Source organism: Phallusia mammillata, chromosome 2, assembly GCF_965637545.1.
Source record: "Phallusia mammillata chromosome 2, kaPhaMamm4.hap1.1, whole genome shotgun sequence".
In the NCBI taxonomy this organism is placed as follows: domain Eukaryota; kingdom Metazoa; phylum Chordata; class Ascidiacea; order Phlebobranchia; family Ascidiidae; genus Phallusia; species Phallusia mammillata.
In genome coordinates, this window is record NC_137253.1 from 23,482,199 (window position 1) to 23,500,871 (window position 18,673).

The 18,673-nt window shown below is 37.1% G+C and overlaps 4 protein-coding genes across 6 annotated transcripts; all 4 read left to right on the top strand.

The window, feature by feature from the left end:
- Positions 1–6: 6 nt before the first annotated feature.
- LOC145214657 (kelch-like ECH-associated protein 1) lies at positions 7–10,570 on the top strand. Its single transcript, XM_080083229.1, has 11 exons — positions 7–332; positions 1,425–1,545; positions 1,628–1,781; positions 1,885–2,120; positions 2,220–2,369; positions 8,371–8,529; positions 9,223–9,400; positions 9,459–9,629; positions 9,716–9,856; positions 9,938–10,079; positions 10,204–10,570. The coding sequence occupies exons 3-11, from the start codon at positions 1,628–1,630 to the stop codon at positions 10,304–10,306; spliced, it is 1,434 nt and encodes a 477-aa protein (XP_079939355.1). The 5' UTR covers positions 7–332; positions 1,425–1,545; the 3' UTR covers positions 10,307–10,570.
- On the top strand, positions 3,125–5,731 carry LOC145214655 (uncharacterized). 3 transcript variants are annotated; one of them, XM_080083227.1, is made up of 3 exons: positions 3,125–3,406; positions 3,665–4,696; positions 4,753–5,731. In XM_080083227.1, the coding sequence occupies exons 1-3, from the start codon at positions 3,393–3,395 to the stop codon at positions 5,711–5,713; spliced, it is 2,007 nt and encodes a 668-aa protein (XP_079939353.1). In that variant the 5' UTR covers positions 3,125–3,392; the 3' UTR covers positions 5,714–5,731. The 3 variants fall into 3 exon arrangements, with proteins under 3 accessions (XP_079939353.1, XP_079939354.1, XP_079939352.1); XM_080083228.1 differs by lacking the exon at positions 3,125–3,406 and having other exon boundaries at positions 3,450–3,810; positions 4,549–4,696; XM_080083226.1 differs by lacking the exon at positions 3,125–3,406 and having other exon boundaries at positions 3,450–4,696.
- On the top strand, positions 5,779–7,579 carry LOC145214658 (uncharacterized). The gene is made up of 5 exons (XM_080083230.1): positions 5,779–5,925; positions 5,997–6,181; positions 6,240–6,495; positions 6,553–6,733; positions 7,356–7,579. The coding sequence occupies exons 3-5, from the start codon at positions 6,439–6,441 to the stop codon at positions 7,535–7,537; spliced, it is 420 nt and encodes a 139-aa protein (XP_079939356.1). The 5' UTR covers positions 5,779–5,925; positions 5,997–6,181; positions 6,240–6,438; the 3' UTR covers positions 7,538–7,579.
- A 2,655-nt stretch (positions 10,571–13,225) lies between the features above and the next one.
- LOC145213179 (ectoderm-neural cortex protein 1-like) lies at positions 13,226–16,523 on the top strand. Its single transcript, XM_080081409.1, has 10 exons — positions 13,226–13,317; positions 13,697–13,817; positions 13,887–14,040; positions 14,140–14,336; positions 14,425–14,610; positions 14,790–14,948; positions 15,443–15,575; positions 15,637–15,840; positions 16,133–16,274; positions 16,421–16,523. Exons 1-10 carry the CDS (start codon positions 13,226–13,228, stop codon positions 16,521–16,523), a joined length of 1,491 nt encoding a protein of 496 aa, XP_079937535.1.
- The last annotated feature ends 2,150 nt before the right edge of the window (positions 16,524–18,673 follow it).

Sequence of the window (18,673 nt, forward strand, 5' to 3'; positions counted from 1 at the left end):
CACGCGGTAATCAATTAACGGCACCTCGAGTTTTCTGCGCGTTGCGACATGACGTCAGAGCGTGTCCTGCCTGTGGAAAGCGATGCTTGGAAGTCTGGTGGCAGGAACCACTGTGGGATCTTGCTATGCAACTAATCACCCCCAAGCGCTAGGTGCAGAAATCATTCAGACGGACAAGGTGCAACTTGTTCACCATTAGATTGCATGCCATCTGGAACAAGCTATAACAGGAACTACAAACAATGGAGCTAATGCAAGTTATTAAAAGAATAGAGGAACCAACCAAGTGGGTGCTGAACTCTCTTGTAATTGTAGAAAAGAAAAACGGAAAAGTAAGAGTTTGTTTGGATGGGCATGATGTGAATAAAGCAATTTTTCGTTAGTATTATCTCTTCCGACTAGAGAAGAAATAATTAGTCAAACTTGACGCTTTGTCGGGGTTTTGGCAAGTGAAATGTAGGAAGTTCTCGCCTTTGTACTTTCAATGATCCATTTGGGCGTTAAAGATTTTTGCGCATGCCTATCGGCATTTGTTCTGCTACAGAAATGTTTCACAAGTTGGTATACATGATGTTTGAACATATGGACTGTGTTGTGACTTCCATGGACGATGTTTTTGTTTCGGGTTCAACTAAGCAGGAGCATGATATTAGGCTCAAAAATGCGGTATGCATTTTAAGAGACAATAATCGAAGCTCAACAACGAAAAGGGCGATGTTCGGAGCAAGCAAGATTACTTTTCTTGGTGAAGTTGTTAGTGCTTCAGGTGTTTAACCTGACCCAAATAAAGTTCATGCATTAAAGCAACTGACTTTTGGGAATGGTGACGGGGGGCAGCTATACCCTGCTATATAGATTGTTTTTAATGGAACGTTTTAACTTACCTTCAATAAAAGTTTTTTTTAGTTTATTGGTGATGTACGATTATTTTCGAAACGTCCACTTGGGCGGAATTGTCACACTCTAATGCATTTATTTTATTTGTGGTTGAAAATTTAGTTTTGAGCCAAAATTTTAAATTTGAGTTGGTTAGCGTTATTAAGCAACGTTCAACTAAACACTTATACTGATCCTATCCGTTAAATCATTCCAGTGTATAACACCTACTTTTTGTGACTTCCGATAATTCAAGGCGAAATAAATAGCGAAGATGTAACCCTTAAGTTTGCTTCGTTAGCAACTTATGGCACTTAATTTGACGGCCGTTCGCAACCCAGTTTTATTCGCAATTATCTAATTGCATATTTGTTTGACGTTTCTGACTTACGAATTCTTTCAACAAGCTGTTACTACTTAAAGAATAGCTCTTTGAGATAGCAACACTCAAAAGCTAATTCGCTATTAATTCCTGTCTAATATTACGGTGGCATTGCCATATCTTCTTCACCAGTAAAAACTTACTGAGCCTCTGGCCTATTTTATAGATTTCGAGCATCCAGGACCTTCTGTGACGCTGTACTTGAAGTTGACGCTCAAAGCTTTCCAGTTCATAAATGTGTTTTGGCCTCAGTATCTGATTTCTTCTTTAAGCTCTTTACTACTGAGGTATGAAAAGAAATGACTTTATTTTGTATTTACAACACTGGCTTCTGTTTGTACCGGGTATAGATTTTCTTTGTTTTAACAGATGCGGGAAAAATATGAAGATACAATTCCTGTTACTGGAGTGAGTGCAACTACATTTAATGAGGTTCTTGAATTCATTTATTCAGCCAATATTACAATACGTGAAGATAACGTTTTCGATTTACTGGCGGCCTCAAACTACATGATGATACAAAGTAAATACTAAGTATATATTAGAAATATTAAGTAAAAAACCTTTTGTATAGAATGCTGTTTGCCAAATACGAACAGTTTTCAGTTTCTATATTTTTATTTCAGCATTAAAGGAATTGTGCACCCATTTTTTTCTCGGAGAAAATGGGAAATTTCTAACTACCGAAAATTCGCTCAAAATTTGGCTGGCATCACGCCAACACGAGGCAAAGAGGTTGGAAGAAGAAAGTGGAAAGTTTATTGCTGATCACTATGACATTTTTCAAAACGGAAACAACCAGTGGCTTCTAGAGGCAAATTTCGAAATGGTCAAAAATGTCTTTGTATTAAAGAATCATAATGTAAGTGGTATTTTTTATGAGTACATTTTTATTTTATTTTCATGCAAATATTTTCGAAAACCGATAGTTATGTTTTTATCGTTTTCTTTTAAAAAAAAGAAACACTCTGAGGCGGAAGCTTACAGACTTCTCGTGGATTGGGTTGAACATGACATTGACAAACGAAGGGATTTCTTTCCTCAATTGTTTACCTCCTTGGATTTGAATCGAATCAGTTCCATGTATCAAGCTACCGTTATTTCGAAAAACGTAAGAATAGGTATTTCACCAAGAGAAATATTTGGGTCCATACTGTTTCTGTTTGACCAAACATGACACATGTTTTAAAGTAAATACTTGTATTGTTGTTGCCTTTTATATATCATCAGTTCCCACTATTTACTTGTGTTAAACTCGGGTTATGTTAGGATATCAAGTGTTGGCTTTTTCGCCGATATTTCAGACAAAAATCAAGGATATATCCTTGGAATGTAGCTAACAAGCCATGTATCTTCCGATATCTGGACTTTTAACGAATACTTAACATGAATTAGGCTTGAAATTTCCTTGAACAACTTGAACTATTGGTCAACAAAGTTGACATACCCGTGCAGAAGAAAGTGTGCAATTTTTACCAAATATTTTAGGATTTCGTTGAAACTTTCTAGCACGAAATTGTTACAACCGTGGTAAAGTTTTGGTTTCCGGGCAATATTTGTTACTGTTTCCGTGTGTGTTTGTGAATCAGCTCTTTGATTAATTTTAACCAAGAAACTTCTGCTAGACATTTAGTAAGCGTAGTCTATTTTCAATCATTATACGCATAGGCTACTGTTTGCAAAGAATAGTCATTATTTGAAGCTTGCTACTGTACTCATTTTGATAGTTTGTAAATCGCGACAAGACGGTTTGGATTGGTGGCTGAAAAACTATTGCTTATCTGAGCAAGAGCTCAAGAGAAAAGCTATCACGCGTAGCGAATCGAATTATTGAGATAAAACGCATTTCAACTCTCTTGGGAATTCACGCCCGGCGCGCTTTTTTTCTTTGTTCAAAATTTTTGAAAACGGCGGGAATTGCCAACGCGGGATCGGAGAGTTTGCTTAACGGTATCGCAGGTTTGCAGCTTTTTTTGATGTGGTCGTATTACCACGGAATACTAAACAATTCGTAAGTAATTTATGGTATTACAACCAGAATTGTTTGTTCCGTTTGCCTTTTTTCAAGTTCATCCGGGACTGCGTGCGACCATGTGCTCGCAGACGCCACGCTGCGTCTTGTGGTTGTGAGCTGATGTTGGCATCAAGGTTGGTAGCAAAATGATAATGCTAACGAAAATTGTAAACTGTTTGTAAAGTTTGGATTGGTTTGGTTAGAAAAACAACAGATTTATGCCAATTGTGGCTATGGTGTTGAGAGAATGTATTCTGATTAATTAATACATTACAATTAATCTGTGTTTTTATTAGATTTAAATTGCAGCATTAAATTGTCTTGTCATTTGAAATAATGCCTCGTAGTAAAAGTCTAAGAACAGATTACAAACCATATGACCATTTATCAAGAAAACAGAAATGGATCAGGAAAAAAAGGATGAATAAACAAAGACCTGCTGCAGTTGGTGGCATAAATAGTTTGAATGCTTCTTCCAGTGACTCTGATAATGACACTACAGACCTGCAGGAAATTGAAGAACAAGAAAGTGATTCAAGTATGTTATCAAGTAAACATGTGGAACGAATAACAATTCCAGACAGTACACTTTCAATGGATGCAAATGATATTATTACCAGCTGGGCATTAACTGAAGTTTATGTATCAAAAATGTCTATAACCAGACTTCTAAAAAGCTTACATAGCATTCATGATGAGCTTCCAAAATCATATAAAGGCCTCTTTCCCAAACCAAACATTTCTTATGAGCCCATGGAGGATGGACTGTATGTACATTTTCCAAATTGGATTAATTCCCTTACAAAAATGTTGTCACATTTTTACAAGGATGTTGAAGGCAATATACCATTTTGTCTTTTAATTAACATTGATGGATTACCCTTATTTAATCATTCCCCTGACTTCAAACTATATCCAATTCTGTTGACAATTTATAAAGCAAAAATGCGGCCCATATGTGCTGGGATTTATTCCACTGAAAAATCAAGCAATAGAGAAATGCCCCCAGTTCAGTTGTTTCTCAAACATTTCTTGAGTGATGTTAAAAAAATTAAAGAAAACAACATCATTAATGGAAAAAGAATATTCTCATTACTTGGCAATGGCATTTATGTGTGTGATGCTCCAGCACGGTCTTCGTTGAAAAGTATTAAGAGCCATTCTGGGTACAGTTGCTGTGAAAGATGTGTAGTTCATGGACAATATGACTCTGCATCGGGACATGTCTGCTTGCTTGAAACAAACTGTCCGCTAAGAACTGATAATGCCTTTGTAGCACAACAAGACAAATCTCACCATAAAGGAGAGTCACACCTTGCGAAGTACAAGGTTAAAATGGTTACTGGATTTGTGCTGGACTATATGCACCTGTGTTGCCTTGGGGTCATGAAGCGGCTCCTTTCAAGGTGGAAGGGAATTCGAAGGTAAAATTTTACATTGCAAAAAAAGCCAAAAATGCTGAAAAAATGCTTTTGTTTAGGCAGCATCAAGGAAAATTGTCATCCCAAGGAATGACCTTACTAAACCAAAAATTGCTTCAGATAAAAGCCTGGGTTCCAGTAGAATTTAACAGGAAATTAAGACCATTGTCAGAATTGGCATATTGGAAGGCGGCTGAATTTCGGTTGTTTATGCTATATGTTGGTATGGTTACTCTAAAAAATGAAAAAATTCTTCCAAAAAGGTATTTTAAACACTTTTTAAAGTATGTCATTGCCTTGCGCTTTTTAATTAGTCCATGTACCCAAAATGAAGATGTTACCCATTGTTGTGAATTGTTGAAACAATTTGTGAAAGATTCCATTACTTTGTATGGCAAGGGTTTTGTATCTTATAATGTGCACAGTCTCATACATCTACCAGATGATTATCTAAACTATGGGTCATTGGAGAAAATTAATTGTTTTCCTTTTGAAAGTTATTTAGGTATCTTAAAAAATTGCTTGCAGTCTGGATATCGACCCTTGCAGCAAATTGGACGCCTTGTGTTTCACCAAAATGAAAATATTGTCGCAACAACGCATTCTCTGCATAGTGGCAAGGCAAAGGGAACTGCATACAAATGTACACTCCCAGAAATTACCTTGCATATTACAGAAGGCTTGTCTGTAACTTATTACAAAATGGCTACATTGTTAAATTCTTGTGTCATTAACACAAAATCCAAAGCAGATTGTATCATTAAATATGGGACCACCAGTGTTGCTAAAGTTTGCACTATTGCATGTCAAAGTGGATCAGTTTGTTTCATTGTGAAAAATTTTCTTCATGTCAGACCACTATTTAAATATCCTGTTTCATCTGTGCATGTTGGAGTTTACAGGCTGGGGCCATTAGATAAAAATTTTTGTGCGGTTAATTTGAATAGTAATGTTGTGAAATGTGTTATGCTGCCTTACAAGGCGGAGTTTGTTGCTATTGAACTTATTCACTCAAGTTGAAAATTTTGTTTTTAGAAATTTAGCAAAAATGAAAGAATTTGTATTTGTAAAGTTTTCATCTGGCCAATCTGATGTGGTACATCAAAGTTGGATGGTTTCTGACACCAAATGCAAATGGCCTGCAGGTGGCAATATTCAACAGCAAGCAAGGGACAAAGTCGCTCCAGGGGAGAATTGGAAAGCATACAAATGTGAGGTGCTGTGTCAATCCAGTAAGTTCCAAGCACCTGTGTTGCAATATAGTAAAGATAAACAAGTGTGAATGACAACTAACATTTTTCAGATTCATTTGATCGCTGTATTAAAAAGGCATATGCGGAAAATGGGTATAAAACATCGGATACATCTGATGCAACAGCAGAAGATGAACCAACATTTGTAACACCTGCAAGTCCACAAACTTCATCACCTTTCAGGCGACCCCGTGATATTATATATATCTTCGCCAGGAAAAAAAGCACAAAAACGGTACAGGAAATTTGTGTTTATCTGTCTAACATATCTGTCTAAAGTGTTTTTTTTTTAGAAAACTGTCCCCCTCTTTGCCAGTAAGCACTGAATACACAGAAATCTGGCACTGTGTTAAGGGTTTACAAGCAGATGTGAGAAGGTCTCTTACCCAAATAGCTGGCCTTCGCACTGACCTCTCTTTTACTAGAGATGTGCTAGTGCAAAAAATTGGAGAGATAAACAACTTACAAAGTTCATCTAATTGTCATTCTAGCATGTTTGAACCTGCTTCTAATGATGAAGAACTAAATGAAACCATTGACAGTATTGAGGTTTGTAGATTTACTTACAACAATTTTCTGCAAAATATTTAAAAACAGTTTTTTTAGGACCAACAAGCCATAGCATTAAGGGTGGAAAGAAAAGGATTGCGCAGCACAATTCGAGAGTTTCTGCGCCTCTTCATGAAAAAGGAGTTGGTGGTCACTTATTCATGGTCTGGTCTTGGCTACAAACGCCAACACAACAAGAAGGCATTTAAAGACAGCAAGTTGTACAACCTTCTAATTGGTATGTTGCAATGCTTGTTTTCACCATTTGAACATATCTGTTTGGTTTTTAAACCATCTACTTTGGGTGTGGGTCTCCTTCTAGAGCACATTGTTTTAAACTTGGCGGCTTCCAAAATGTAAAAATTCAAACAGCAATATTTGACAAAGTCGCCAAGAACCTGCCTATTTAGATGCTTGGTACAATGTAAAGCATTTAAAAGATGGTTGGGTTTACCCACCCAAATGCATTGAAAATCAAAACGTAAATACACAGTGTGTTTCTCATTGGTTGTTGAAATTTCGGCCGCAAGACCAAAAAATGTTTGAACTCTGACTGTTGTGCCCCACACGCAAAACGATGCGACACGAAGGGAGTAATAGGCGAGGTTATGACCTAAGAGGCGCAGCGCTCAGCGGATGGTATCCTCGCACTGCCACATAAACTGGCGGTGATTCAATCATGCCCGGATCTTTTACTGCCTCAGTGAGCTACATGGCCATGCTATTTGCATAAACGCCAGCCTTTTATGAATCTATTGAGCAATTTTTGTGTTACTGGCTCAGCTAAGTAGATAAAATAAGATGAATAAAATAACACCACGCCAGACTTCAAAATGTGGTAATACTTTGTATATGTGCAGATGTCCTTCAGCTGACGGACTACAAAAATGAAAAGGTCACCACAATCAACGGCGAGATAATTGTGGTTTTATCTCAAACGAACGACTGGGAGGGTGGAAGGCGGGCCGGCCGAATCCAGGCCCATTTGTCATCAAGTGGTTCTTCAACCGAAGCTTGGGTGGATTCGGACACAGAACAATGAATCGTCGTTAAGTTCGTTTTCAATAAAACAAAAATACGATAAGAGGCCTACTTTATGTTTTTGGGGATTAGTTCGGAGATAATTCAAACATGGATATTTAGGATGATTTATCAATATTGAATGACAACTAACAAAAATGCAATTGTTTGTGCACAATGTGCTTTTTTCTTGTCTCTGATGTCACAAGCTGTCTTTGGAACATTATTATGCGCAGTTTTGCATAACTAGCTAAAATCCTGCAATCAACTTTTGTTTTTCTGAAAAAAACATTCCAGCCAAATGACCGCGAGGGGTGACACTAAAACGCTGAATGGGCGGGACGTCGCGGAAACCGCTCAATATCGGGTAAATTGCTGACGGTTAGTGCTATTAGGGTTAGGTTGAGGTTTTATAATAGTATATGAATCAAAAAATGTCCTTGCCTAAAACTTATTCAACTCTTTCCTGACATTAGGCAAAAATGCTATGGCGGGACGTCGCGGGAGATGGCGGGACGTTTCGGGCGCGGAATGTAGTGTTCGGCGGAATTTTTTTTAATGATTTTCTGTTATAAAACCTTATCCCAACCTTAATAGCTCCAACCGTCAGCAATTTAACCCGATATTTAGCGGTTTTCACGACGTCCCGCCCTCCATTCCGCCCATCCCGCCCGTCCCGCCCATACAGCGTTTTAGTGTCACCCACCGCGAGCCCTCGAAATAATGGTAAAGGGACCGTTGTAAAAAAATAATGAAACAGTTTGAGAACAACTGATTTACAGCAACTTTAAGTTGAATAAACTTTTTTGTAAGTTTTAATGCTTTTGTGATCATGTTGCTTTTCACCTTCGGCAGAAATTAATATTCGATTTCCATTGTTGCACTGAACTGGTTGTCAAGTCGCTTGCAGAGGCGAGCGTTCTTTCAATATCACGATATATCTTGGCATTCGATGAAGATTTGTCTCGGATAAGAATGTACGATGTTCAAAATGCTCGTGAGTTACTTCTTCCGGTAAGATCAGAATATTCTTTCTATTTGCTTTAACCCTTTTTTGTTTTGTTTTTCGCATTGCTGCGTAACTTGTTTAAACATTTTTATGTCTGAGGTTGTGTCTTTAACTCCTGTTGAGTATTAATAAATCTCAGCACAGGCCGCGAAACAAATTTCTGAAAACTGTCAGACAATACTGAAGTACAAGATCTGTTTTCTCTGTTTATTTCTGAAAGTTTGTGGTAGTTTACGAATTTGTCTCTAAGAATATAACAGCCGTTGTAGGCTATTTATAAACATACAAATTTGGTTCAGAACTGTAAGTGGGTCCGAAATTCGAGTTCTAACTCGAAAGTACAAGCCTAAAGTCCGGCCCGAAGCCGAATGGTTTTTGAGGACCCGTTTGCCATGGGTCCGAAAGATTGATTGACAGGCCAATGATAAAAATGACATACACAATGGACAATAACAGAGAATGGCTAAAACAGAACATTTTAAGGCTGTTGGACATTAGGTTAAGCTCAGCAATACTGAGCTAGGTAATATTTTTTAATGACGGAAACAGGATGTAAAGTCAGGCTCGAATCAAGCCCGTTTGTTGCAAAATCCTAAGCTCGAACCCGACCCGATAAGCCCGGCACGACATACAACTTTGAATTGGTTAACGTCATCTTTGCCATTCTCATTATTGTTTAACATTGTTGCGTTTGAAAGAAAACGTCTAAATATGGAGTTACCGCCAAACTGAACGATTGCATGTATATTTTTGGAGAACGAAATCGAAAAAGTGATGCTGTGATAAAGTTAAGCCTAAACGAACCAACAAAAAAATGGCAACCCGAAATATCGATGCAAACAGCAATGGAATGCCAAAATGCGACTGTATTTGATGGTAAATCCATTTTCCCGGTCGACGGGCTATGATTTACTAAAACTACTCGGTCTTGCAGGGCAAATTTGGGTGGCGGGTTCAACGTATATTAACAACAGAAGGTACTCAAACAAATATTACATAATTCAAGTTTTCAACGTGAAGTCAAAAACGTGGATAAAGATTTTGGAACAGATAGACTCGTTTTTTCCCTTGCCTTTGCTCATTGAACCTGCCGAAACACAATCAAGTACGTCCATAGTAAAATAATTTTTTATTTGGTCCCTTGGTATGTTAAATGAAAAGGGGTCAAACATTCGAATCACGCTATTTCAGACACGTTATGTATTTTTAAATGGAGCTATAAAACTGTGTGGTACGATGCTAGTGCAAATGCACTAAAGGAAATAAACTTTGAACAATCACCACTTTGCGATCCCGTATGTTTGGACAATCTTGTTTACTACTTCTGCAAAGGTAAAGGTTGTATGCTATGAAATTTGTTTTTGGATTTTACCTACGTTAGTTTCAAACCTGTTTTTTCCTTGTTTTCCAAAGATGATTTGCAAAGTCCATCTTTTCAACTTTCGTCATACGATCCACAATCCGAAGAAATCCAAAAAGTACTTTCAATGAAGGATATCGAATCAGTAAAAGGATTATGTCCGCATAATGGAAAGATCATAGCAGTTCTGGAACGGTATGTTTAGTATATGTGGGCAAACATCAATGCCGTAAAAAAGTTATGTTTGCGTTTTTGGTGGTAAATGCTTTTTCTTTCCAATTAGGTAAGTTTTTGATTAGAGCCTAATTTTTTATTTCAGCGCAAACGGAATATACGCTCTTGCAATGTTAGACGTTTGCAACAAGCAGTGGCAAATTTTACACAAAATCGACAACATTGACGATTTTTATGGCATTATGTAACCTTTATCCAGCCAATTTGAACAACAACAATTAAAAACATTTCAGTTCTGAGGATGTGGCCAGCAATGCTAATCGTGTTTTGGTGTCAGAAATCAATTTATAATTATTCTTTAGCACATATATTAGTTTCCAAAGACGTAATTGGCTATCTGTATATAATCTTGATCCATTAGAACATGTTCTCATAACCTAATTGATGCTATGTATCATGAACTTGACATAATATGTATGACTGTACATACTAATTAGTTCGTTTTTTTTGTGTGCCTTCTTTTAAATTCTTTAATTCGTTTATTAAAATCATTTATAGAAAATAACTTTTAGTAATGCCAAAGTTTAGATTTGCTCGATTAATAGCCGGGTTGTTAAATTACGGCCCGCTTAAACTTCTTTTTAAGCCATTAGTCGCTGAAACTCAAATACAAACTCATTAATTCTAACACATAGTTTTGTTGCGTTTATTCTTGCGCTGCGGAAACTGCAACTATAAAGGGGCATTCCACAGTCAACTTTAAAGGGCACGATCAGCACTGGTACAAACGAGACGGAACGCGGTGGTAAATAAAACAGGGCGCTATTGGTCGCAAACATTCTGCTTATAAAAATACTCTGGGCTAAGCAATCTGTCGTGGACAAATGGGGCGCTGTCGTTTCTGTCCGTCATTATTTACACAAACGCAACATAGGGGCAAGACAGAGACAAATAGCTTTCACTGATTGGCCGAAGCAAAAACACGTGACAAAAGACGGCGACAATAATGCACATCTAGACAGCAAGCACGTTATCAACACACTTGCGAACACAACACAAAAACACGCACAAAAGAATTTTCTTTGTTATTGTTGTTGTAGTTCCAGGAGAAATAGGTTTATGCGCATAATAAGTCACTAAACCTTAAAAACACCATTCATGCACCCAAACATAGCGTTAAGATGAAACTTTAAAGTAATTACTATCAACCAGTTCACCTACATTGTGTAGTTTGCCGATAATCTGTACGCACAAAGTTGAATGCAAATGCACCTATCTATAATACCGTTACAAATTCCTGTGTTAATGCTTCAAGTTTGGTAGTTTATCTTAAAAGATTGTATAAAAGGTTTTTTGTACACGATTGTACATTTTTCACAAATTTAATGGGGATTGTAATATTTGCCACGGTCAAATTGAGCGCCATCTTTGCTTGTCAAAATTATTCAAAAAAACAACAACTACAAAATAAATAAAAAACAATATCAAAGATAAACCTAGTTTTATTGACTTCAAACTGCTTGCTAAAACGCATGTCAAAGTTCATGTAACGCAACAAAAAATCCCCCCTTACCTTCAAAACGCAGCCCACCACCGGTGATATTTACTCGCAACTTACAAACCAGCCCTCTTTAGTCTAAATACGCCAGACTGGTGCTGCAGAAAAACTTGTTTTCTGCGCAGAAAAATCTGTCCTAAAAATAAAAATTGTATTGCGCAATTGTTTTCAAAAACATTTTTTTGCCCATACAAATTTGGGTGGCTTGCCAAATCTGGTACGTTACCATTCATAAGTTGTTGTATTCGATTTTAGCTTAAAATATTTGGCCAAAAATGATGAAGATCATTTCATCAAGAAAAATATATGGGGATAAAACATTGGGTGTGTTATCGTTTGTCCATCACGTGGTTTGTCTACGTCAGTGCTTCTCAAACCTGTGGTACGCGAACCGCTAGTGGTACCCCAGATCTCTTTAGGTGGTACGCGAAAAGCTGCTATACCAAATTCAAGTCAGATCATGAAATGAAACTAAACTGACCCAACCAATCAGCCCGGGTTTTGAGCGAAACTCATGAAAATTCTTTTGGATTTTGCTAACCTTGCTGGTTTTAGGAATGTACTGTCCGAGAAAGAAGAATGGGCATATATCTTGGTCAACCCATCCAAACAGGGTTTAGGTACAGTGCGCAGCGATAAAAAAAGTCTCCAGGTGGTACATGATGAGTAACAGATTGAGAACCACTGGTCTAGGTGTAACGTTGGATGATCACATTCTAATTATTACTGAACAAAAATAAAACTGCAGACTGTGCACACTGTTTCGACCTATAAGATTTTCAATGTATTTTTCAACTGCGCTTGACTCGTTTTGTTATACTTTACTCTATATTTGTTTCGTTGATTGTGCATTGCACTGTGTGAAGGTGTGCAGCCAAACCAAGCCTCGTTTGCCTACTTATCGTTTTGAATGGATGTGAATCACAGCTATTTGGCGGTTGGCACCAACCTAGGCTGGTTGGAAAACGCAACGCAAACATTACCAGTTAAGTCTAAATATCGCTTCTATTGTGTTACAAGCCGTGTTTGTTTTCCTACGCAGATGCTGTACAGAAGGCTTGGCTGGGTACCTTTGTTCCCACAAAGTTCTGTTATTGACGGTTAATGGCACCGATCTGGTTTACAGGAATTTATGTTGTGTATAAACCAGCGGTTCCCAAACTGGGGTCCGCGGTTCTTTAGGGGTCCGTGAGGCAATTTTGGGGGGACCGCGAAGCGGTTGAAGTAATTCTATATTCTTATTTGGCGTCAGTTTGTGCCACTAAATAAGTTTAAATCAAAGTAGAATTGAGAATCGACTGTCTCCATTGCTAAACAATTGCCTTTATTGAATGAATTCTATCAAACAATGTAATTGTTCGCGCACAATCGTAATGTTTTGTCCTGTTTGTGATGACACATGCTGTCTTAGGATAATTGTTATGCGCAATTTTGCATTACTAACTGAAATCCTGCAATCAACTTTCGTTTGTGTGAAATACACATTTAGTCCTAAGGACCGCGAGCCCTCGAAATATTGGCGAAGGGACCGTTTTGAAAAAAATATGAAAAAGTTTGGGAACCACTGGTATAAACTGAGGAGCCAACCGTTACAGATGAAAATTTCGATATGACTGGCGTTCAAACTGAGGAGATAGAAATGCAGCGGATAGAAAAGCTAACTAGTGGAAAACCAAGTGAAGTAATCGAAGGTCTTGACAGGTAGGTGCAGGCGTTAGAAATATATTTACTTTAGTACTTCAGGTAAGTGTTGAACATCAAGTGTGACCACGGCCGTTCGCAAAAAAGTTTAAACAATAAAATCATTGCGTGTATTTTTAAACTTTATTAAGGGCTAATACAAAAACAGTACACCACATCTCAGACCTTTCCACCGCTGGGTTGCCATCTGATTTGGTTGGATCGTCGAATACAGTAGTTCATTTATTTTTTTTACATATTTGTTTGAGGTTTCTGACTAACAAAATATCCCGTTACAACTTAACGAATAGCTTATCAACATGGCCACACTCAAATGTTAACAACTATAAGCACCATCATATCTTTATTCACCAGTTAAAACTTACTGCGCCAATCTTAGATTCCGAGTATCGAAAGCCTTCTGTGACGCTGTACTTGAAGTTGACGCTCAAATCTTTCCAGTCCATAAATGTGTTTTGGCCTCAGTATCTGATTTCTTCTTTAAGCTCTTTACCACTGAGGTATTAAAAAATGTTTGTTTTAACACTGACTTCTTTTGTTTCGGTTATGGATTATCTTTAATTTAACAGATGCGTGAGAAATACGAGGATAAAATTCCTATTACTGGAGTGAGTGCAACTACATTTAATGAGGTTCTTGACTTCATTTATTCAGCCAAGATTATAATACGGGAAGATAACGTTTTCGATTTACTGGCCGCTTCAAACTACATGATGATAGAAAGTAAATATTAAATAAATCTACAAGAGTTTCGAAAATACTTTTTTTAACATGAAACATTGTGTACAAACTGTTTTAATTTTTTTTCACAAAAAATTTTAGCATTAAAGGAATTGTGCACCGATTTTTTTCTCGGAGAAAACGAAAAGTTTCTAACTACCGAAAATTCGCTCAAAATTTGGCTGGCATCACGTCAACACGAGGCAAAGAGGTTGGAAGAAGAAAGTGGAAAGTTTATTGCAGATCACTACGACATTTTCAGAAAAGAAGAGTGGCTTTTGGGGGCAAACTTTGAAATGGTTAAAAATATCTTTGCACTAAAAAATAAAACTGTGAGTAGCAACTTTTACAAATACCTTTTTGTTATCTCTTCACGTTCATTTTTAGAGAACTGACATTGTTAGTTTGGTCGTTTTTTTAAAGAAACATTCTGAGGCGGAAGCATACCGACTTCTCGTGGATTGGGTTGAATATGACATCGAAAAACGAAGGGATTTTTTTCCGCAATTGTTTACCTCCTTGGATTTGAACCGTATCAGTTCCATGTATCAAGCTACCGTTATTTCGAAAAACGTAAGAATAAGTATTTTGTCACACATAGTAGTTTCAAAAAAGTAAATACGTGTATTGTTGTTGCGTGCTATATACCATCAGTTTCTACTATTTTGTTACAATTTTATGTTAATTAATCTCTCAGAAAATTTTGTAAATTTTAATGCTCGTAAGATTGCGTTGCTTTTCACCTTCGGCAGAAATTGATATTCGATTTCCATTGTTGCACTGAACTGGTTGTCAAGTCGCTTGCGGAGGCTTGCGTTCTTTCAAATTCACGATGTATCGTGGCATTCGATGAAGATTTGTTGCGGATAAGAATGCACGATGTTCAAAATGGTCGTGAGTTACTTCTTCCAGTAAGATTAGAATATATTCTTTCTATTTGCTTTAGTCCCTTTTCCTTTTATTTTTTTGCAGTGTAACGTGATTTTGATTAAGCAGTTTTATTTTTAAAGTGGTGTGCTTCGCAAAATATTTATAGAGAATGCTTTGATGCACCTGCTGCGCTTGTTGTAACGCGGCTCTTAAATTGCTTATTGCTGGACAGGCGCAAACCAAGCTTCCTATTTATGCCAAAATTGCTAAAATTTTGGGGGAATTTGTAACTTACCTACTTTATTTTGTACGCTGCTTGCTTGGCACAAATATTTAAAAGATTTGTTTGCAACTGAAAAAATACATATTTCAGTCTACAAACATGAAAAAAAATGTTTGTTTTAACTCCGTTAGGGATTTGCAATTACAGTTTTCATGGGATGCGTGTGTTCCGCTCATACAAATATGTTATATATATAGTGCTATAGACAAATAGGTCTAGTTTTTGCTGTAAACTCATTCTTGCGTTTGGCAGTTTGGGAATGGAATTATTGTCAAACTGAACGAATACATGTATAGTTTTGGAGAACAAGACAAATCCAGTTCTGCTGTAAAGAAATTGAATCTAACAGAACCTGCAAACCCTTATGGAATGTCAGAATGCAACTGTATTTGATGGTAAGTTGATGCATTTTCCCTATCTGCTTGATATAATTTGCTCTTGTATAGGGCAGATTTGGGTGGCGGGTACTAAAACATCGACAACGGTGTCATATCACCGGAACCCGTTATTTAGAAGAGAAGATACTTCTACAAGTTATATCATTCAAGTTTTTAACGTGGCATCAAAAACCTGGACAAAAGTTTTGGAAAAGGCAACGTTTTCTTTTCCCATGTATTTAAACAGCATTCAAACTTCCGAAAATGAATCAAGTATGTCAATAGTCAAATAATTTTAATTTAGCTGTTTGATACGTAAACGAAAAGCGGTCAAATTGTACAACGCTGTTACAGGCACGTTTCGTATTTTTAAATGGAGTGATCGAATAGTATTGTACAATGGCAGTGAAAATAAACTAAGAACAATATCCATTGAACAATCACCAATATGTGATCTTGTATGTTTGGACAATCTTTATTACTACTTCTGCAAAGGTAAACCTGGTATGTTTTTAAATCTATTTCAAATACGATAGTTGCACACTTGTTTGCTTGTTATCCAAAGATGTTTTGCAAAGAGGATCTGTTCAACTATCATCATACGATCCTATAACCGAAGAAACCACAAAAATACTTTCAATGAAGGATATTAAATCAGTGAAAGGATTGTGTTCGCTTAATGGAAAGATTGTAGCAGTTCTTCAACGGTATGTTTTACTATCTGGTCAACATAAATGATAAAAATAATGTTTGCGTTTTAGAGTTAAACGTTTTTTAGTTTATCTCAAATCACCCATTTCCATTAGATTAGTAATAAATTGAATAACACCAAAATGTTCACTTTTTGTTTCAGTTCATACACAAAGTACATTCTTGCCATGTTTGACGTTTGCAACAAGCAGTGGCAAGTTTTAAGAGAAATCGACAAGATTGACGATTTTTATGGCATTGTGTAACCTCTATATTTATACATCAAGTTTAGTTCTCAAGATGTCGCCAGCAAATGCAAGTGTTTTGGTTTCAGATATCAATTCATGTTTATCTTTGCACTTATTTTAGTGTTCACAGATGATATTGACTAAGACCGTGTACATACTAATTATGGGTCCCCTTCCCTGAAGGGGACACATATTGTTTTTGTCTATATTTTTTTTCTTTTTTCTTTTTTTCTTTTTTTTTTCTTTTTTCTTTTTTTCTTTCTAACGCGCATTTGTTCCCACGTTTTGGTCAAGAAAGAATGGTTTAAACTTTTTCAAATTTACACACATTACAGATATTGGTCTAAAGATGGTCCATGTGAATTTTGACCCAGTTTGATCCCTCGGTTCACCCACAGCCCCCCAAAACGTAAAATTTTTAACGCGGATTTGTTCCTACGTTTTGATCAAGAAAGAATGTTTCAAACTTTTTCATATTTACACACATTATAGATATTGGTCTAAAGATGGTCCATATGAATATTGACCCCATTTGATCCCTCAGTTCACCCACAGCCCCTCAAAACGTGAATTTTTTAACGCAGATTTGTTCCCACGTTTTGGTCAAGAAAGAATGGTTCAAACTTTTTCAAAGTTACACTTATTATAGATATTGGTCAAAAGATGGTCCATGTGAATTTTGACCCCGTTTGACCCTTCGGTTCACCCACAGCCCCCAAAACGTGAAATTTTTAAAACGGCTATACTTGCTAAAGCAGATGTTTCTGGAGTTTCATACTTTTTGATTAGTACATTGCAGCGTATTTTAAACTATTTTGTAACTTGAAGTTGTATATATCCATTTTCACCCCTTTACCCCCAAGTATTTGTTTGTTTGTTCACATGTTAATGAGGCCAGAAATACAAGACTTAACCTGCTGAAATTTTTAACAGCTGTGGATAGGGTGCTCCTTGTTGGCTGGTGAAAATTTCAGTGCAATTGGCTCAGTAATATATGTTTTTACATGCTGTCTTCTGTCATATTTGTGCTCGCTCAGTGCACAGCTGACGCAATGGGAGTGATTGACGATAGTGGCACATGGAAAAAATGCCTCTGCTTCACGCATGAACGCAGTCGTCACTTGACCATTTTCTCTCTGGTTGGAATTGAGATGATACGGTGTTAGTGATATTGCGCTGTAAACGTTAACGCTGCGGGGTCACGGCAGGGACAGGCGATGCGTATGACGTCATGACCGTATTTGCCTGTCGCTCAGTGCACAGCTGACGCAATGGGAGTGATTGACCATAGTGGCGCATAGAAAAAAATGCCTCTGCTTCACGCATGAACGCAGTCGTTACGTGACCATTTTCTCAGTCAGATAGAAGTCTCAACTCTCAAGGGAGTAATTCACTTGTTTACGATTAAGGCGGGTGAATGCAGCGGGAGTGCTCAGCTTGACGTCCGGACCGACGTTTTATGAGGCAGTCGTGTCAGTGCTTAGAAATCAGCTGTTTTTGCGCAGCTATGCTATGTCGTTTTATTAAGTTATCAAGCACATTTTAACTTTTTGGGTTAAGGCTGGTTAAGCTTGTCCTTACGAATCTAAAAATAACCAGGGTGTTTGTTTACCATAAATCCACACAAACGCACGTGTGGGGACCCATTCGTTTTTGCTTGCAAAAACAATCATATGTGTAGATCAAATGATTGAGCCCTATTTTTACTGTAACCAAATCGCATATTTGTGGGGACCCATTAGATTATGCTTGCAGAAACAATTAGGTTATAAAGTGCCAGGAAAAAGATAGGGACCCAATGAAATGTAGGTGCCAAATATATATCCGTTATAAATATAGTAAATGGAATATGTGATACATCATTAAGTATGATGTAGTATATATAACCCGGCTATATATAGGAAAACCACTATTCTAGTAATTTTGTTATTTTTGTGTTCTTTCGAAGTAAGTGTTCGAAGTGTTCTTTTCGAATCTTTGATTTCGTTTTAGGTCAAAATATGTCGTTTGAAAATTGCAGGACAACTCCGGTACAAACTAACAACTACTACTGCAGCCATCACTTTTGTGGCGTGAAAAGTGCTTGTTGAGAATTTTAGATGTAAAGCAACATATCCTAATGATTAATCACTACAATTAATCCATCCTTTTTACAGCAACATTCCTCA

Excerpts from the sequence above, each read along its gene's own strand:
- LOC145214655 (XM_080083226.1), top strand. The coding sequence starts at position 3,609 with ATGCCTCGTAGTAAAAGTCTAAGAACAGATTACAAACCATATGACCAT. Across the intron at positions 4,697-4,752 it reads AGGTGGAAGGGAATTCGAAG|GCAGCATCAAGGAAAATTGT; the intron begins GTAAAATTTTAC and ends GCTTTTGTTTAG.
- LOC145213179 (XM_080081409.1), top strand. The coding sequence starts at position 13,226 with ATGACTGGCGTTCAAACTGAGGAGATAGAAATGCAGCGGATAGAAAAG. Across the intron at positions 14,337-14,424 it reads TGGGGGCAAACTTTGAAATG|AGAACTGACATTGTTAGTTT; the intron begins GTTAAAAATATC and ends GTTCATTTTTAG. Across the intron at positions 15,841-16,132 it reads AACTTCCGAAAATGAATCAA|ATGTTTTGCAAAGAGGATCT; the intron begins GTATGTCAATAG and ends TGTTATCCAAAG.
- LOC145214658 (XM_080083230.1), top strand. The coding sequence starts at position 6,439 with ATGTTTGAACCTGCTTCTAATGATGAAGAACTAAATGAAACCATTGAC. Across the intron at positions 6,496-6,552 it reads AAACCATTGACAGTATTGAG|GACCAACAAGCCATAGCATT; the intron begins GTTTGTAGATTT and ends CAGTTTTTTTAG. Across the intron at positions 6,734-7,355 it reads GTTGTACAACCTTCTAATTG|ATGTCCTTCAGCTGACGGAC; the intron begins GTATGTTGCAAT and ends GTATATGTGCAG.
- LOC145214657 (XM_080083229.1), top strand. The coding sequence starts at position 1,628 with ATGCGGGAAAAATATGAAGATACAATTCCTGTTACTGGAGTGAGTGCA. Across the intron at positions 1,782-1,884 it reads AAACTACATGATGATACAAA|CATTAAAGGAATTGTGCACC; the intron begins GTAAATACTAAG and ends TTTTTATTTCAG. Across the intron at positions 10,080-10,203 it reads ATCATAGCAGTTCTGGAACG|CGCAAACGGAATATACGCTC; the intron begins GTATGTTTAGTA and ends TTTTTATTTCAG.